Raw genomic sequence first — 20,150 nt, forward strand, 5'->3', positions numbered from 1 at the left:
CCTTATTTTTGACGGTCACTCCAGTTTTAGATTCTCCCAAAAGGTGAAACATTCTTCCCTCCCCCCCACAACCCCAACCACCCTGTTAAAGACCCCCTTCAGGGTCAGATTTATTTCAATCAAGTTGCCTCATACTTTTCTAAACTCCAGTGGATTTAGGCCTACTCATAGATGTACAGCATGGAAACAGACCCTTTGGTCCAACTTGTCCATGCCGACCAGATATCCCTACCTAATCTAGTCCCACCTGCCAGCACCCTGCCCAAATCCCTCCAAAGCCTTCCTATTCATATACTCATCCAGATGCCTTTTAAATGTTGTAATTGTACCAGCCTCCACCACTTCCTTTGGCAGCTCATTCCATACACATACCACCCTCTGCATGAACGAGTTGCCCCTTAGGTCTCTCTTATATCTTTCCCCTCCCACCCTAAACCTATTCCCTCTAGTTGTGGACTCCCCCACACCCCAGGGAAAAGGCTTTGCCTATTTACCCTATCCATGCCCCTCATAATTTTGTAAACCCCTATAAGGTCACCCCTCCGCCTCTGACACTCCAGGGAAAACACCCCCAGCCTGTTCAGCCTCTCCCAATAGCTCAAATCCTCCAACCCTGGCAACATCCTTGTAAATTTTTTCTGAACTCTTTCATGTTATCTGGTAAACTTCCTCCGAACTGCATCTCAGAGCTCTACAAGCTCTTACCATTTAGAAAATATGTTTCTTTTTAATATTCTTCTTGCCAAAAAGGGCAATTTCAGATTTTCCCACATTTTGTTCTTCACTCTCTTAACCTGTCTCTATCCTTTTGTACCTCTTTTATATCATCTTCGCAACTTCCTTTCCTATCTTTATGTCATCGGTAAATTTATCCCAACCATTCCTCCCTTCCAGTCGTTTGTATAAAATGTAAATACTTGAGGTCCCAGCACTGATTCCTGTGACACACCACTCAGTGTCCTGCTCACTGTTTGCTTCCTGTATGCCAGCCAATCTTCTCTCCAGCCAGTGTGCCAACCCCAAAAATTACGAGTTTTTATTTTCTGTGATAAGGTTTGATGTGACACTTTACCAAATGCTTTCCGCATATCTAAATACAGCACAGTCACCATGCCCTCTGCATCCACAGAATAAATCACTTATTCAAAGAATTCCTAATACAGTGGGAAATCATTTAACCTCTCTAGGTGGCACAATGGCTCAGTGGTTAACAATGCTGCCTCTCAACGCCAGGCACCTAAGTTCAATTCCACTCACGGGTGACTGTCTGTGTGGAGTTTGCACGTTCTCTCTGTGTGGATTTCCTCTGGATACTCTGGTTTCCTCCCACAGTCCAAAGATGTGCAGGTTAGGTGGATTGGCGGCCATGCTAAATTGCCCATAATGTCCAGGGATATTTTGACTAGGTGGATTAGCCAATGCAAATGCAGGGGTATTGTTGGTGGGGGTCAGTGTCAGTGTGGACTCGATGGGCTGAGTGGCCTGCTTCCACACTGCAGGGTTTCTATGATTCTTACATTTTGTGGAGGATGAGCAACATCCTCGACATGTTTATCACTTCAGCAATAAGCGATTTGCCTCAACATCTTTATAAGGTTCACCCACAGCGTTTTGAAGCGCTCGCCACTGAAGGTTTTGGTGTCTGAATGATTCAATTTATTAATAATTCACAAATGAATTTTAGGAATAAGGACTGTGTGCCTCATCAATCAATTAAAGAATCGCTTTTGCACTTTCTTACCCTGTGCAGGTCATGTGTTCCTATCGTTCAGGAATGAGCTTGAGGATATGTACAATGTTTACTGCCAAAATCATGAGGAAGCTATCGCTCTCCTGGATATATATGAGAAGGACAGAGAAATTCAGGGGCATATTAACACATGCCTGGATCACCTGAGGTAAGACGAGAGCAAATGATGGCTCACAGGGAGCTAGAAAGAAAGTTAACATGTTTCTAGAAGATTCTTAAAAACATGTCTTCCCGTGTTCCAGCTGTCTTACTGTCAACAAATCCCTTCTAAACTGCAGTTACCGAAACGTGGGTAAATAAAAATCTGTGATTCTATCAGACCTTTTATCCACCTCTCAGCCGATGAAGTACTTTTAACATGTGCTGTAGGAATGTAGGAAATGCTGCAGCCAGTTTACACACAGCCAGCTCCCACAGTGTGATTCATGAATGGATGTTGGTGTTTTCAATTTTTTTTTCCCAATGATATTTGTGGACAGACAAACACAGTCCCCAGGGAGACCGTCTGACAAGCTGCCCTGAGACCCACCTGAGTGGGTAGGTGTTTTAATGACTCATGGACCACTGCACTGGCAGTATTGTCCTGGGTTTTATGCCCAAATCCCTCTGACTATGGCCCATCTGACTGTGAGGTGAGAGTACTACCTGTAGCTGAGACGAAGGTAAAGAGGTGATTGTGACCAAGTGTCCGGCCTCTCTGTGGGTCTGGACTGTGTGCCCCTCTACAAATCCCCCTCAGTGCTGCACCCAGTCGCATGTCACCTCAAGCAGGAATCTTCAACACGGGTTCACACCGCTCCAGAGCACTTCCACCATCCCAACATCCCCAAACATTTTACAGCCAGCGGAGGGAAACCACGACAACTGGTATGTGCACAGCAAGATCCCAGAAAGAATGTAACAACTGTGACCGAATAATCAGTGTTATTTTCTGAATCAAGGGGCAAATTGACCAGGAATAGCAGCACCACATCTTTCCCTAGTCATGGATCTTACACACCCTCCTGAGAGAGGGAAGACTAGGTTGCACTGCAGTGAGTGTTCTGTCAGCCCTGCCCTACAGGGGTCCCACTGACTCAAATGTCAGCAATCGAATAAATTTACAATTACATTCTCTGCAATGCAGGCGGTTAAGGCATGATTTGATTTAGACTTTTGGAATTTTTAAAGTAAATGTCAGGACAGATAGATCTATTTTCCTCTGGTGGGAGAATCTTGGACAAGGGAAGATAACCTTTTTTTAAAAAAAAGCATTCAGAGCCAGGCTGTAAGGAGTGAACTGAGGAAACACTTGGGTTCACACCAAGGATAGTAGAAGTATAACACCGTACGCTACAAAGTAGCAGATGTTTGGCACTCAGACCGTCATTTTCAATGTGAGACCCATCAATTTATGTTTTTGTTACTTTGAGGTTATTCACAAAGTGAGGATCCAGATCACCCATGTTTTCATTGAATGGCAGGTCAAGGGGCTGAATGGCCTCCTCCAGCTCCCTAGATGTTGTCAGATCTGAAAGTTGTTCTTCCAACATTGAGAATCCTACAGCTCTCTCACTCATTGCAATCGCCTCTGTCCTTGGACCCAGCTTTTGCCTTCAAAGCCAGTTTTCATGATGCGTACAAAATATCCGACCTTGAATTTCTTTGTGAAATAAAACGTACGCAGGTTGTGGGCATCGCTGACTGGGCCTGCATTATGGTCCATCCCTAATTGCCCCGGGTGAAGATGGTGCTGAGCTGTCACTTTGACTCGCAGCAGTCCTGGGAGTATTAGGGACACCCGCAATGTCTTGAGGGAGGGAATTCAGGATTTTGACCCAGCGATAATGAAGGAATGGTGATATCTTTCCAAGTCAGGATGATGAGTGGCTCAGAAGAAAACCTGAAGTTGCCCAAGTGTACCTGCCCCATTATGTTTCTCGCTGGCAATGGTTGTGGGTTTGGAAGAGGCTTTCTAATGAGCCTTGGTCTGACCCTGCAGGTAATGGAGAGGGTGTTATCTCAGTATCTGGTCTTTTGCCGATTTGCTGTCTGGATCTTACTGATGTTTTCTCCCAGTAACTCACTTTTTTCCTCCCTCTTTTCCCCCCCCTCCTGTTGATCGTGCTCCTCTGCCAGGGCAATATATCGTAAGTGGTAAGTCTGACCCTGCAACCTTCACACCCCCCTCCACCCCTGCACGTTCTAGCTGTGTCCAACACCACATGCATTCCTGTCCTTGCTTTTGAATGGGGAGAAATGTGTGTGTCTGTGTGTGGGAAGGGGTAAGCAGGTGGAGGGGCTGGAAGGGGAACTTGCTTGGTTGGTTCGGAGAAGGAGTTGATTGGAATGGGGTGAAGACAAGGGATCAAGTGACGAGGTTGGGGTGTGTGGAGAAGGCTTTGTGCAAATATCAGGTAAACAACAGGACAGTGGCACCCCCAGAGTTCAAAACCCCAAGTGTGCTTCTCCCACTGAGGTAGCGAAGTGACTGCTTCAGGAGAGAGGACTGAGCTGAATGTTGTATCAAACTACAGGAAGGCCAATGATGGAGAGGTTAATCCTGATGTGAAGATATGGTGGTGGGGAGAATTGGGGCAGGGTGTGAATGTGGCTGAGTGTACAGAGGGTCAGGGCAGGGGACAGAGGGAGTGAGTGCAGGGGGGAAGGGCAGGGAATTGAGGGAGTAAGTGCAAAGGGGAAGGGCGGAGGATAGAGGAAGTGGGTGCAGAGAGGGGGATGGGCAGGTAGTGTGTGATGTTGTTATAGCCCATGCTGTCAGCTTTGTCCCTTTTAACAACGTGTAGCGAGCATGGTGTAATCCCAGCTGAATGTGTGACTGAACATCCCCCACAAACCACCTCGAGATCCTCCCTATGCCTGGCAGCTCACATCTAGTTGATGGACACACTGCAGCCTCCTTCCCTAGTCCCCTCCACTTTCACTTATTTCCTTTTTGAACACTGATTGTATTAAACTAATTAACCAGCCTGCGTGTGTTTTTTACTATTGATTTAACATTGCTAACCAGTAATGCTAGATTTAATCCACCTGATGCTGCATTGCAGGAAGTATTTCAATATATAATTGTTGCCAGTTTTATCTGTAAACATTTCCTTTAACTCTGACTCAAAGAAGGGGAAGGAAGTTCATCCTGATAACAGGCTGTTAGAGTAAAACTCCATCCACACTGCCCCCACCTCAATCAAATACTCCTGGGACAGGACCAGCATGGGGTTAGATCCAGAGTAAAGCTAACCTGAAATTAAAGCTACCTTGGCACTGTCCCTATCAAACAGTCCCAGAATAGGGAGAGCACAGGGTTACATATAAAGCTGTCCGTGCTGAACTATCAACACTAACCCATATAGAGTTGGACCAATTGGAGAAAGTGAGGACTGCAGATGCTGGAGGTCGGAGTTGAGAGAGTGGAGCTGGAAAAGCACAGCAGGTCAGGCAGCATCCGAGGAGCAGGGGAATTGACGTTTTGGTCATAAGCCCTTCATCAGGAATCCCTGCCTGACCTGCTGTGCTTATCCAGCACCACACACTCAACTTGGATTAATAGGAGCAGAGTTAGACCGTTTGGCCCATCAAACAGGATCATGGCCAATCATCAGTCTTAGTCAGGCTTGTTTCTTCAGTATTTCATTTCCCTGCCCTTTGGGTTGGCTCTCTCCCGATGTCTCCTTTCCAATCTCCTCTTTCTCATGGGATGTACAGTCCGTGTAAAGGCTCAGATGATGGTCAGTGAACAGTCCTTTAATTTCAACTAGTCAGCTAAGTCCAGAGTGAAGTCTGAAGCAATGTTATACTGTGCAGAAACTCTGTGAACCTGCGAATCCAGGAGGCCATTATGTCAATGTGTACTGACTCTTTGAAGGAGCTCTCCCATTAGTGCCACCTCCCTACTCTTTCCTCCCAGCACAGTAATTTTTTTTGAAAAATTTTTCCTTTTCGATATTACCATTGAATCTGCTTCAAATGCTCTTTCAGATACCGTGTTCCAGATTACAACTCGCTACAGAAAAAGCAATTTTCCACTTATCACACCCTCTTTTTCCACCCCCACCCCGCCCTCCTGTTCTTTTAGAAAATACCTTCAACCTATGAGCCTCCTGTCACTGGAGACCGTTTCCTCTGAGTAAATCAGACCAGCCTTTGAACACCTCAATCAAATCTTCCCGTCAACCTCCAAGGTTAGCACAGTTCCTCACAACGCCAGGGACCCAGGTTCGATTCCAGCCTCTGCTGTCTGTGTGGAGTTTGCACATTGTCCTTGTCTCTGCGTGGGTTTCTTCCGAGTGCTCCGGTTTCCTCCCACAGTCCAAAGATGTGCAGGTCAGGTGAATTGGCCATGCTAAATTGCCCATAGTGTTCAAGGATGTGTAGGCTAGGTGCACTAGTCAGGGGTAAATGTAGAGGAATAGGGTAGGGGAATGGATCTGGGGGTGGACTTGTTGGGCCAACTGGCCTGTTTCCATACTGTAGGGATTCTAACAATCCCAGTTTCTCCCATTTATCCGCATTCACTGAAGTCCTTTTCCCTGAACCCATTCTGGTAAATCGCCCCAACGCTTCTCCAAGACCTGAGCATCTTTTCTGGAGACAATACTCCAGCAGCGAGTGTTTTTTTTAAAAATTTATTTGCAATCCTTTTTATCCTTGCAAAACAGGGGCAAAACCAACTACATCAACCTGGGTTCGTTTCTCATTAAGCCAGTACAGCGTGTAATGAGGTACCCATTGCTGCTTATGGAACTGTTGAACACTACCCCAGAGACACACCGAGACAAAAAGCCCCTGGGAGAGGCTGTGCTGGCTGTGAAGGACCTCAACGTTAACATCAATGAGTACAAACGGCGCAAAGACCTGGGTGAGACTTGCCCTTCCCATTTATACATTTGCCCTCCATCTGTCCCTTCCCCTCCCCATCCCTCGTTCTCTCTCTGTCCCTCCACCTCCCCTTCTGTGTTGCTCACTCCCTCCCCCTCTACTCTGTCCCTTCCCCCTCACCTTCATCTCCGTCCCTATAACAGAAACTTGCTGTCAAGGTCTATCTGTTGTGTTCAATTGAACCTCCCTGAGGGAGATCTACAGACATCCCATTGGATACAGGAATGAGGGACTGATAAAATCATTAACAAGATCTTGGTGACAAATTTCATCCAAAGGCAAGCTTTGAGCTCCCACTAGCGAGGGTGGTCACTGTAAACCTGGCTCAGGACATTACAGTGACCCTGAGCAATCTGTCTCCTCCAGGGGGGCCTCAGTGCATCACCTTCATTCACTGTGGGGAGAGACAGAAAGTGTTGTACATTGTGAAAGGTGTTTCCTCCTCAAGTGAGCGATGGCCAAATCACCTGTAAGACATCTCAAGACTGCTGCACCATTCGATAGGGTCATGGCTAATCTGACATTCTTCCCATCCACTTTTCTGCACTTTGCCCATTATCATTGATTACCCGACTGACCAAGAATTGTCTCTCTCTCTCTCAGCCATAAACATACACAGGGACTCTGCCTCCACTGCTCTCTGTAGCGAGAAATTCTCAAGACATTCAACCCTCTGAGGGAAGAAATTCCTCCTCATCTCAGTCTTGAATTGGCACCCCTTTATTCTGAGACTGCGTCCTCTGGTCCTAGACTCTCCCATGAGGGGGAGTATCCTCTCAGTATTTACCCTGTCAAACCCCTTAAGGATCCTGAGTGTTTCAATGTGATCACCCCTCATTCTCCAAAGCCCTAATGAGTTGGGTCCCATTTAGCCTTTGCTAATATAACAGTCCCACCAGGGATCATCCTGCTGAGCCTTTTCTGAACTGCCTCTAATGAAATAATACTTTAACAAATTAGGGGATCAAAACTGCTACAAATTGGATTTATCTGTTCGCCGAGCTGAGTTCATGTGGTGGATCTGGCTTCTCCACTGCAACGGGTTGTAAACAGTGTTGCTGTTTTCTGCAGTTTTTCCTCCAAATGAATAATAATCTATTCCATTTTTTGTTCTCCCTTCCAGAATGAACAACTTCACATTTTCCAACATCGTACTCTATTTGCCAATTTCTTTGGCCACTGACTTAACCTATCAATGTCTGCCTTTAAACTGTTTGTAAAAACCCTCTCGTAACTTGCCTTTCCACCTATTTTTGTACTGTCTATAAATTTGGCTGCAGTACCTTCACACTTTAACCTGAGCGACTGATCAAGAATCTGTCTCTCTCAGCCATAAACACACACGCGGACTCTGGCTCCCGCAGCTGTCTATGGCGAGAAATTCCCAAGACATTCAACCTTCTGAGGGAAGAAATTCCTCCTCATCTCAGTCATTTCCATTCCTTGTTTGCTGTTTGCATTCACTTGTTAAAACAAAAAGCAAGCCACTCAGTTTGAATCGATTCCGCTATCACAGGGTCCAGAACAATCCTCATTACAAATTCTCAAACCTTTTAAGTGCTGACCTTGCCTGTGATTCTTGCATCCGGTGAATTAATCCAAATCCTATTTCAGCTGGTTGCCAGTGGCCTCTTGCAATAGCCCAGACTGGGCTAGGGTGTCAGCAGCTTATTTAAACTGGATCTACAACCCCTCTCCGCACTCCTCCAATTCCCACCTCCTGAGCTTTCACACTTTTCCTCGCTCCACCATTGGCACCAGGACCTTCAGTTGCCAAGGTGACTAACTCTGGAAATCCTAGCCTACACCTTCCACCTCTGTCTGTCTGTCTCTCTCAATGCTTCTTTAAGATGGTTCTTAAAACACACATCTTTGCCGTAGCAGTCTCACGACCAAGGGCAATTAGGGATGAGTGAAAAATGCTGGCTCAACCAGGAATACACACATTCCATGTAGGAGTGTAAAAAAACTGTCAAATTTTATTTGATAACTGCTCCTATGAAAGACCTTAGAATATTTTGGTAAAAAGAAAACCTTGAAAGAAATTTCATTTCTAAAGCACCTTTTAGGACCTCCCAGATGTTCCGAAGTGCATGCATTACTTTCTGAAGTGTCATCACTGTTATAATGTTGGAAACCTCACAAGCGCGTTCAAACAGAATTGAGATTGTGGCCAGATCAGCCACATTCTGTTCTAAGCAATGTTAATTGGGAGATTTAATGTTGGCTCAGAGCATTGGGGAGACAACTTTTCCACATCACCACTCCTGTTTTGATAGTATCCTGGAGAATGCAGACTGATTGAGGATGTTATGTGAAGGCAGATTGTTGTTGATGTGGACTCCTGTGTGTGTCTCTGCAGTTCTGAAGTATCGTAAAGGGGATGAGGACTCGCTGATAGACAAGATCTCGAAGCTGAGCATGCACTCCATCATAAAGAAATCCAACCGGGTTAGCAGTCACCTCAAGCACCTGACGGGTCTCGCTCCCCAGGTAAGAAATCAGGCCACACACCTGACCTTTCACCATCAAAGGTGAATTATCAGCGTTGGTCACCGTGAAACCACCTCATCTCTTTTCAGGATCTTAATCTATGTTTGAAAATGTTGAATGCAGTTGATCAGTGCAGGGGCCATAGGCTTTCAGTGGGTAATGTCAGAGACAACCCCTTGTATAAAGGGGATTGGAAAGCTGGACCTTTTACCCATAAAGAGCTATTGGGCTGGGGTACAGAGTAAATGGGATTAAAATACTGTGACCTAATTAAATGGCAGCACAGGTTTGAGAGCTCTTCGGCTTCCTCCTGTTCCAAATATGGACTTTCATTTAGACTATGCTACGATGCAAGGTGTGTGTATAAATATATGTTTATGAAGTTTGATTTCAAGATAGTGGCATATGGGTGTGAGTTTCTTTTGTAAAGGGTTTTCTTTATAAAATGACAAGGTCAGTGTGTTCTGGAACAGTCACCTAATCCAGTATATGTCAGAGACCTGATAACTGCAAACCTGTGTGGTGTTAATGGAGAGACATTTATATATTGTAACCTTTATAACAGGTTGAGGAAATGCACAAATCCATTAATCTTGTCAGCTCAGAAAAAACTACGATGAGCACTTTGTTCTAATTCAGTTCAGAGGCAGGTTTCCCATTTCAATTCACTTGAGGCTGCTCCCTCATTCAGTAAGTCAGGAGTGTGATGGAATACTCCCCAGTTGCCTGGATGGGTGCAGCTCCAACAACACTCAAGAAGCTTGGCGCCATCCAGGACAAAGCAGCCCGACTGACTGGCATCATGTCCACTTGTTGTAACATACACTTCCTCCACCATCAATGCTCAGTAGCAGCAGTACAGACTAAATACAAGATACACTGCAAAAATCCACCAAAGATCTTTAGACACTATCTTCCAAAGCCACGACCACATCCACCTAAACGGACGAGAGCAGCAGATGCATGGGAACACCACCACCTGCAAGTTCCCCTCCAAGCCACTCACTGTTCCTTCAGTGTCACTGGGTCAAAATCCTGGAGTTCCCTCCCTAAGGGCATTGTGGATCAACCCACAGCACACGGAGTACAGTGGTTCAAGAAGGCAGTTCACCCCCACCTTCTCAAAAGCAACTAGGGATGGGCAATAAATGCTGACCTAACCAGTGAGACCCCCACATCAAACGAACAAACAAAAAACATCTTGCAGTATATTTCAATGAGTTGCATGTTTAGAAATACATCTTTCCTCTAACTCGGACTCTCATTTCTCACCATTTGGGGTCAGGGTTGAAGCATCTCATCTCTTTTCCAGATTAAGGACGAGGCATTTGAGGAGGCAGAGAGGAGGTTTCGAGTACAGGAGCGGCTGATTAAATCCTTCATCCGCGATCTCTCACTCTATTTGCAACACGTGCGGGTGAGTGAGTGTCATGCATTCTCACTGGCAGATGGTTGAATCCACTCAGGGCACCCCTTCACCTCTGTGTCTAGAGCGAACGACGGGGGAGGGGCTAATCGACCACTGGCACTCTCCCAGGAAGTGCCTATGGGTGGGTGGGTGGAAGCTAAAGTGACTGAGGAGAGGTTTGGGCTGGGTGGTAGACAGGGATCAATAGGGAGGAGATTAACGGACAGAGTGGGATTGATGGCAAAGTGTTTGGAAGGTGGATGAGGAATGGGGAGAAGCTTGAGGGAAGGATTGGGGTTGTTGGGGAAGTGTTTGGGATCGGGTCGATGGGGAGGTGGGAGACAGGTCGGGGTTGATGGGGAAGTGGAAGATTGTGGGACAGACAGGGAAGTGTTTGGATGCTGTCTCCACAGTCCAAACAGCTTGACACGAGACACTCCTAGTCAGGGGCTGAAGGTGCAGTTGGGTTGAGGCAGCTGGAGCCTTGCGATTGACCCCAACGTGACCCGCTCGTGGTGGAGCTGAGGCTGAAAAGGGCTTCGATCCCTGCTCGTACCCAACCCCAACAAAACCCCCACCCCCTTCCTTTAACCAGGGCTGTGGGGCAAGTTGCATCGCTGCAGGCTTACGCTGGATTGGAGATTGACCAAGGTCCTTTTCTTGCAATAGGAGTCTGTGTCAGTGAAGGTGCTGGTGGCTATGAGTATCCTGGACATGTACGGGGAGAAGAATCACCCAGATCTGGAGAGTTTCCAGCGAGCGCATCGATTCATCAGTGACAACCTCTTCACCAACTTTGTAAGTGTGGGTCCCAAGTGTCTGTATCAGTGAAGACAGTGATTGTGAGTCAGCCTTATTATCTGTTGTGTAAATAGGGAGGAGCTGTTTCCACCAGCAGACAGATTGCTAAACAGAGGTCACCGATTTCAGAAAATTGGCAGAAGAACCAGAGAGGGAGTATGAACTATTTTTTATTTCGCACCATGAGTTGCGATCTGGAATGCACTGACTGAAAGGCCAGCTAAGAAGATTCAGTAATTTTCCAAAGAGAATTGAGATTTTTTTTCTCTAAACGATTCACTCATGAGATGGGGCTGTCGTTAGCAGGGCTGGAGTTTAAAGTTCAAAAGGGCAGAGTTACAGGGGAACAGGGAGAAGGCAGCATTGTGGGATTAATTAGGCTGGTCTTTCAAAGAGCTAATACAGAAATAGTAGACAAAATGGCGTGCTAATGTACTGAGAGATTCCTGATTGCTTAAAGGATGAATTGCTGGATCTTTATTCCGATAATTATCCTCTCCTGAGTGACCAGATGCTGATGCTTCAGCAGTGATGTCCATACCCTGAGGGACATTGGGTCAGATGTTGTTCCGGTTTTTCTTGCTCTCGTGCTCGCTCTCCTCTTCCTGTTATCCAAAGATGATGAACTAGAGCTCCATTTCGGTTCCATAGGCACCGATGTTTTTTCCCTGCCCACGTCATTCCTTCCTGATGTGCTGGTCCAGGTATCACAACTGAACCTGTCTGTGCTCCAGAGCCTGACTGGGCTCTTCCCAGTCACACTCCATCCCCTCCCGAGCCCAGGGGCATACCCCCTCCACATCCCTCTGTGTTCTCCTGCTGCCCCTCCCTCCAAGGCCACTGCAGTCCGAGACTTTCTAGATCTGCATGGTTTGCCAAGCAACCCCCGAGTGAGCTGTACCTGAATTCGGTGCATCCTCAAGTTCCTCCTGCAATTAGTGGCATTTGTATAGCACCTATATCACCATAAAACTCCTGAGGTGTTCACTGGAATGTTACCAGACGGACAGTTGAATACTCACCCAACACCTGAAGGAGGTGCTGCAGCAGTTAAAGTGAGATTTCAAGAAGAGAGAGATGGAGATGTTTAGGAGCTAGTTGCAGATTTTTGGGCTTAGACAGCTGACATATGCAGTGCTACAGTGATCCACACTGGGGCAAGGGAGCGGCATGGAAATCTCCAAGGGCTGCGGAGAGATGGGGGTCGGGGAAGGGTGATGTACAATCAGAGCTGAGGACCTTTTCCCTTTGATTGTTTCCCCCAACAGAAAGAGCGGGCAGAGAGCCTGGTCATCGCGCCCCTGAACCAGCTCCTGGGGATGTGCGCGGGGCCCCACAAGCTGATCATCAAACGCTTCGACAAGCTGCTGGATTACAACAACTGCAAGGAGCGAGCCGAGAAGCTGAAGGACAGGAAAGTGCTGGATGAGCTGCAGGCTGCCAAAAACAACTACGAGGCTCTCAACGCCCAGCTCCTCGACGAGCTGCCCAAGTTTCACAAGAGTGCCGAGCAGCTGTTCATCAACTGTATGCAAGGGTTTGCCGAGGCCCACCAGGAGTTTGTAGGCCTGACCCTGAACGAGCTTCAGCCATTGTCGCAGGTAAAAGCAACGGGGGTTCCTCGTACTTCAAGTGGCTAAATCAGCGCTGACTGCTGGGGATGCAGCTACTGTCGGAATGGTGGGGAGTCTACTCCGTGCTTGTGGTAAATTGTCCAAATGCAGAGCTGAAACAAGTGGGTAACAAAGGCAGAGGAATTTTTAACAGGGGCGTTGAGCTTTCGTAGAGACTGGAATAGGCAGAGGAGACTGCGTTACAAGGGGTTTATCACTCACACCTCCAAAAAAAAAGACTTTGGTTCAAAGCGTATACAGAGGAACCTTGATTACCTGGCATTCAATTATTCAAATTTCGGATTATCCGAACAAGATCGCAAGTTCCCAATGCTCGGCTAAACTATGTTATCCAGCACTCGATTATCCAGCATTCGATTAACTAAACAAAGTACTTCCCGCCTGTGTCCTTCGGTTCCTCTGTACTGTGTTTCGCTCTTCACTGTCACTGCCAGACCTGCTGAGTTTCTCCTGCACTTTCTGCTTTTATTGTAGTAAGTTCAAGTGTGTCCAAGGTGGCTTGTTGCAATGTTGTGTCCGAGACCCAAGAAGAGGCCAAATCTTATTGCGAGCAAAACAGAAAATGTCTGACGTCCTCAGCACTTGTGGAGCAGGAGGGAGAGAGAATTAATTAATCAAATTGGAGATATCCTTTGTGTTAATATTATAAGAAGTGTGGTTTCTGTTGCAGACTGATCAGTGATTTTTGACAATGAACATATGGAAGTGGTGATCGTGTTGAGTGGTTAGTTTCCTAGTTAGTTTACAATGGATGAAGATGCTGAACCAGAATGGGGTTATAGCAACGGTAATGTAAGGACACTAACAGTAATGAAGAACATGGTGACAGTAAAAAGTGACACATCCTCAGTCATTTCCACCTCAGGATTTTAAAGGAAATGTCTAAGAGCATTGTGGGTGCCCAAACTTTAATTTTTCTACATTTTCACAAAGAAGGAACCATTCTTGTCGATCGGAAAATTGTTGGAGGTCATTCTGCTGTTTGAGAGAGGAGAGAGAGGTGGAAATCATTTATAGACCAACTACCAAAGTGAAAATCCTATACTTGCTGAAAATGTGAAGTTAAAACAAAGTGTTGGAGAAACTCAGCAGGTCTGGCGACATCATGGAGAGAGAAACAGCGTTAGTTTTCATGTGAATGATATTGCAATAGGTCTGGGGGGGGGCGGAGAGGGAGAAATGGGGTGGGTTTTAAGTAGGTCAAATGTTAAAGTAAGGAAAAGAATGAGTGGCAAGTCTATGATTGGGTGGAAAAAAGGAGCAATGAGTTTGTGGTGGTGCATTCTAAAAAGGTAGAGGACAAGAAATAAAAGATAAGTTTAGAAGAGTAGCGAATGGCAGAATGGTTTTTGATTTGATTTATTATTGTCCTGTGTACTGAGATACAGTGAAAAGTATTGTTTTGTGTGCTATCCAGACAAATCATACCTTACATAAGTACCTCAGGGTAATAGAATAGAATGCAGAATACAGTAGTGCCTCGACATACGGACGACCCCGTTCACGAACAAATCAGTTTACGAACAGGATTGTTCGTAAAATTTTGCTTCAATGTACGTACGGAATTCAAGGTACGAACAAATGGAGTGAAGTGCAGGCTTTTGTTGAGAGATCTCACCCTAACAAAACTGTGACCAACAGAGCAGTGAACATTTTAAATGACAATGTGATTCCCATTTTCGGAAAATTCTGCAGCAAAGGAAAAAACAAGTTTCTCTGGATCGTTTTCTTGTGGCATCACCAACCTCCGAGAGACAAAAAAGAGAAAAGACTCCGGAAATATCCGAACAATGGTAAAACTTTTCGGTTTGCGAACCAGGTCCCAGAACGGATTAAGTTCGTAAGTCGAGGCGCTGCTGTATAGTGTTATAGCTACAGAGGAGATGCAGATAAAGATTAGCTTTAATATATGAGAGGTCCATTTTTGAGTGATAACAGGGGGGTCCGGGGTTGTTTCCTGAGGTCAGAAATTGTCCAGATTTGTAAGTAGATTTAAGAGAGCATTGTTAGTTATTCTGACAGATTTACAGTTGAGATTTAAACGAATAGAGAGGTTATAAAAGATGTGAGGAGATAATCTGCTGGGGACAACTCACAAAGAGTCACTACGCTATGGCACCATCTTGGAACATCTGGCATCGGAAAGTAAAAGTAAAGTTAAACCCAACACATGAACTCTGTTGAGTCCAGAAAGATGTAAAATACCTCATTGAAAGATGAGGTCCTGTTTCTTAGCCTGATGTTGACATTTGTGATAGGAACTGGAGTTGGCCATTTGGCCCCTCATGAGGGACTAATATACTGCAGGGAGATTTGCTAGAGCTACTTGGGAGGATTTAAACTATTAAGTTGGGGGGGTGGGATCCAGTGAGATAGTGAGGAAAGATTTCAATCTGAGACTGGTACAGTTGAGAACAAAGGCGAGTCAAACAGTCAGGGCAGGCAGGGACAAAGCAGAGAACAAGGTAGGACTGATAAATTAAACTGCATTTATTTCAATGCAAGAGGCCTAACAGAGAAGGCAGATGAAGTCAGGGCATGGTGAGGAACATGGGACTGGGATATCCATAGCAATTAGAGAAACATGGCTCAGGGATGGACAGGACTGGCAGCTTAATGTTCCAGGATACAAATGCTACAGGAAGGATAGAAAGGGAGGAGGGGGAGTGGCCTTTTTGATAAGGGATAGCATTACAGCTGTACTTAGGGAGGATATTCTCAGAAATACATCCAGGGAAGTTATTTGGGTGGAACTGAGAAATAAGAAAGGGATGATCACCTTATTGGGATTGTATTATAGACTTTGTAATAGTCAGAGGGAAACTGAGAAACAAGCTTGTAAGGAGATCTCAGTTATCTGGGCGGCATGGTGGCTCAGTGGTTAGCACTGCTGCCTCACAGCACCAGAGACCCAGGTTCAATTCCAGCCTTGGGTGACTGTCTGTGTGGAGTTTGCACATTCTCCCCGTGTCTGCATGGGTTTCCTCCGGGTGCTCTGGTTTCCTCCCACAGTCCACAATGTGCAGGTGAATTGGCCATGCTAAATTGCCTATAGTGTGAGGTGCATTGGTCAGAGGGTGGGTTACTCTTCAGAGAGTCGGTGTGGACTTGTTGGGCCTGTTTCCACACTGTAGGGAATCTAATCTAATCTAATAATAGGGTAGTTATGGTAGGGGATTTTAACTTTCCAAACATAAGTGTTAAGGGTTTAGATGGAGAGGAATTTAAATGTGTACAAGAGTTTTCTGATTCAGTATGTGGATGTACCTACTAGAGAAGGTGCAAAACTTGACTTACTCTTGGGAAATAAGGCAGGGCAGGTGACTGAGGTGTCAGTGGGGAAGCACTTTGGGGCCAGCGACCTTAATTCTATTAGTTTTTAAATCGTGATGGAAAAGGATAGACCAGATCTAATAGTTGAAGTTCTAAATTGGAAAAAGGCCAATTTTGACAGTATTAGGCAAGAACTTTCAAAAGCTGATTGTGCACAGATGTTCGCAGGTAAAGGACGGCCGGAAAATGGGAAGCCTTCAGAAATGAGATAACGAGAGTCCAGAAAAAGAATATTCCTGTCAGGTTGAAGGGAAAGGCTGGTAGGTATAGGGAATGCTGGATGACTAAAGAAATTGAGAGTTTGGTTAAGAAAAAGAAGGAAGCATATGTCAGGTATAGACAGGATAGATCGAGTGAATCCTTGGAAGAGTATAAAGGCAGTAGGAGTGTACTTAAGAGGGAAATCAGGAGGGGAAAAAAGGGGACATGAGATAGCTTTGGCAAATAGAATTAAGGAGAATCCAAAGGGGTTTTACAAATACATTAAGGACAAAACAATAACTAGGGAGAGAATAGGGCCCCTCAAAGATCAGCAAGGTAGCCTTTGTGTGGAGCCATAGGAAATAGGGGAGATGCTAAACAAGTATTTTGCAACAGTATTTACTGTGGAAAAGGACATGGGAAATGTAGGGAAATAGATGGTGACATCTTGGAAAATGTCCAGATTACAGAAGAGGAAATGCTGGATCTCTTGAAAGGCATAAAAGTGGATAAATCCCCAGGACCTGATCAGGTGTACCCTAGAGCTAGAGAAGTGATTGCTGGGCCTCTTTATTGAGATATTTAGATTAGATTACATAGTGTGGAAACAGGCCCTTCTGCCCAACAAGTCCACACCAACCCGCTAAGGCGTAACCCACCCAGATCCATTCTCCTTTATTTACCCCTTCACCTAACACTATGGGTAATTTAGCATGGCCAATTCACCTAACCTGTACATCTTTGGATTGTGGGAGGAAACCGGAGCACCCGGAGGAAACCCACATAGACACAGGGAGAATGTGCAAACTCCACACAGAGTCGCCTGAGGTGGGAATTGAACCCGGGTCTCTGGCGCTGCAAGGCAGCAGTGTTAACCACTGTGCCACCGTGCCGCCCAAGTTGTTGGTGGGAATCCTGAGGGACGGGATGTACATGTATTTGGAAAGGCAAGGACTGATTAGGGATAGTCAACATGGTTTTGCGCATGGGAAATCATGTCTCACAAACTTGATTGAGTTTTTTGAAGAAGTAACAACAAGGATTGATGAGAGCAGAGTGGTAGATATGTTCTAAATGGACTTCAGTAAAGTGTTCAACAAGGTTCCCCATGGGAGACTGGTGAGCAAGGTTCGATCTCATGGAATGCAGGGAGAACTCGCCATGCTGTACCTAACACCATGCTGTACTTGTCCTGGGAGTGTTTGATGGGTATAATGTGGAGGGAGCTCTTGCTTCAGTTTAAAAGAGTAGAGGAAGCTTTACTCTGTCTAACTCTGTGCTGCACCTGTCACTGGCATGTTTGCTGGGGAGCAGTGCAGAGGAAACTTTCCTCTGTTCACTGTGATAAGTGGATGATACGATGCTCCGTTTTTGAGCCGAGTTGTGTTTGTTTGCAACGTGTGCGTTGTTTGAACTGTGTTTGGGTCTGTTGGGTGATGACTGATGGAGACTTTCTCTGGTCCAGCTCCTCACGGTGGTGAGCAAGGACACCAGTATCGTGGCCTCGTTCCAGGAACAACACGTCAAAGCCATCCAATTACTCCAAGTCTTCAGTTTCTTCCCTGACACCGTCCCTTCCTCCAGAAAACCATTTGATCGGAAGGCGACAGACAGGCAGTCGTCGAGATTGCAAGCCCTGACCACGGTGAGTCAGCTGCTCCCTTTGACATTACTGTAATTAGATTAGATTAGATTACAGCGTGGAAACAGGCCCTTCGGCCCAACAAGTCCACACCGACGTGCCGAAGCGCAGCCCACCTATGCCCCTACATTTACCCCTTACCTAACACTACGGGCAATTTAGCACGGCCAATTCACCTGACCTGCACATCTTTGGACTGTGGGAAGAAACCAGAGCACCCGGAGGAAACCCACGCAGACACGGGGAGAACGTGCAAACTCCACACAGTCAGTCGCCTGAGGCGGGAATTGAACCCGGGTCTCAGGCGCTGTGAGGCAGCAGTGCTAACCACTGTGCCACCCACGGTCCAACCAGTCCATGCTGACTATGATCCCAAACTAATCTAGTCCCACCTGCCTGCTCCTGCCACCTCCCATATTCCTCCGAACCTTTTCTATTCATGCACTTATACACTTCCAGCACTGTAATGTTTCAGACCTGTCAGTGTGTTTCAGTGAGGGGTTCCATCGGCCCCGTACAATGGAGAATAGAGTCGCTGCGTTGTCAGAACACAATGAGTCCATTCAGTCTGTGCTGCTTGTACTGTCTGGTGAACCAAGCAATGCACTTTGTGCCACTCAATGTAACTCTGCATATTCTTCCTTTTCCCAATGATAATCCGATTCCCTTTCCAAGAAGCTGGATTGAACCTGGCTCCACCGCACTCTCGCATTCCCAGCCCTAACCACTTGCTGTGTGAAATGGCTCTTTTGCTCTGTCTGTTGCTTCTCTTGCCAAGAGCTAAAAGCCATGCCCCCTCTGCCTTGATTCTCTCAGGAGAACAGCCCTAGCTTCTCAATTTATCCACCTACTCAAAGCTGCTCAACCAGACTGGACACCGTAGTCTAGTTGAGGCTGAATCTGAGTTTGTCCAGGTTTTAAAATTACCTGCTCGCCATTGTAAGTATTTTCATAATTCTCTAGCATGGAAAGAGACCCTTCGGTCCAACCAGTCCATGCTGACTATGATCCCAAACTAATCTAGTCCCACCTGCCTGCTCCTGCCACCTCCCATATTCCTCCGAACCTTTTCTATTCATGCACTTATACAAATGTCTTTTAAACGTTGTAAACTGTATCTGCATCCACCACCACCTGTTAGTGCGTTCCACACGCAAGCCACTCTGTGTTCTAAAACCTGCAATGCCCCCCATGTCTTCGTCCTCTTGCCTTAAAAATATGCCCCCTCATCTTGAAATCCCCCACCCTAGGAAAAAGACACCTGCCTGTCGCCTTATCTATGCCCCTCATCATCGTATAAACTTGTACAAAATCACGCCTCAACCACCTCCACTCCAGTGAAAAAAGTCCCAGCCTATTCAACCAATCTCTGCCTCTGGCTTAGGAAATTGAGTAGCAGTAGGCCATTCAGCCCTTCAAGCTAATATGCTCTGAGAAAAAACCATGGTGGATTCTCTTTCTCAATGCCACCTTTCCACATTGTCCTCCTCATTACCCCCATTCCTGCTTTTGCCTGAAACATTGACTCTGTTTCTATCTGCACAGAGGCTGCCAGACCTGCTGAGTTTATCCAGCACTTGCTGTTTTTATTTTGATGGGATTTGTTAAGGGTATGTTAAGGGTAAATTGAGTTACGATTCAGATCAAGGCATGTAGTGGAACAAGTTCCACAGGTCGAAAGGCCCCACCCTTGCCAAGAGATGCCGTTTTGCACATCGATTCCGGTTGCTCCGTCTAACTGCTTGGTCCATGTTTTTCCCATTCCCTGCCAGCCGAACACCACGGTCCAGACGGATGAACAACGAGCAGCCTTACTGGCAAAGTATGAACCGGATAAGCTGTATCAGACGGACCGGAACTTCAACGCTGCTCAGCAACTGGATGTTTCCCTACAGGAAGGAGACCTGGTCGGGGTGATTAAACAGCAAGATCCCATGGGCAGTCAAAACCGCTGGCTGGTGGACAATGGGGGTAAGGGCCGACCAAAGGTGCTTTCTCCCGCCCTCCCCCCCC

The 20,150-nt window shown here is 46.3% G+C and overlaps 1 protein-coding gene across 4 annotated transcripts in view; it reads left to right on the plus strand.

The window, feature by feature from the left end:
- Window positions 1–20,150, plus strand: part of LOC122561291 (dynamin binding protein) — a 119,274-nt gene that overhangs the window by 94,909 nt on the left and 4,215 nt on the right. For 3 of the 4 annotated variants that reach the window (XM_043712954.1, XM_043712955.1, XM_043712951.1), the window contains exons 7-15: window positions 1,751–1,898; window positions 3,869–3,886; window positions 6,406–6,605; window positions 8,988–9,118; window positions 10,431–10,535; window positions 11,196–11,324; window positions 12,596–12,928; window positions 17,961–18,140; window positions 19,910–20,108. In XM_043712954.1, coding sequence (XP_043568889.1) covers window positions 1,751–1,898; window positions 3,869–3,886; window positions 6,406–6,605; window positions 8,988–9,118; window positions 10,431–10,535; window positions 11,196–11,324; window positions 12,596–12,928; window positions 17,961–18,140; window positions 19,910–20,108 — 1,443 coding nt within the window. The remainder of the gene's footprint in view (window positions 1–1,750; window positions 1,899–3,868; window positions 3,887–6,405; window positions 6,606–8,987; window positions 9,119–10,430; window positions 10,536–11,195; window positions 11,325–12,595; window positions 12,929–17,960; window positions 18,141–19,909; window positions 20,109–20,150) is intronic. The other variant, XM_043712953.1, reaches the window with a different exon arrangement.

This window comes from Chiloscyllium plagiosum, chromosome 22, assembly GCF_004010195.1.
Source record: "Chiloscyllium plagiosum isolate BGI_BamShark_2017 chromosome 22, ASM401019v2, whole genome shotgun sequence".
Classification (NCBI taxonomy): domain Eukaryota; kingdom Metazoa; phylum Chordata; class Chondrichthyes; order Orectolobiformes; family Hemiscylliidae; genus Chiloscyllium; species Chiloscyllium plagiosum.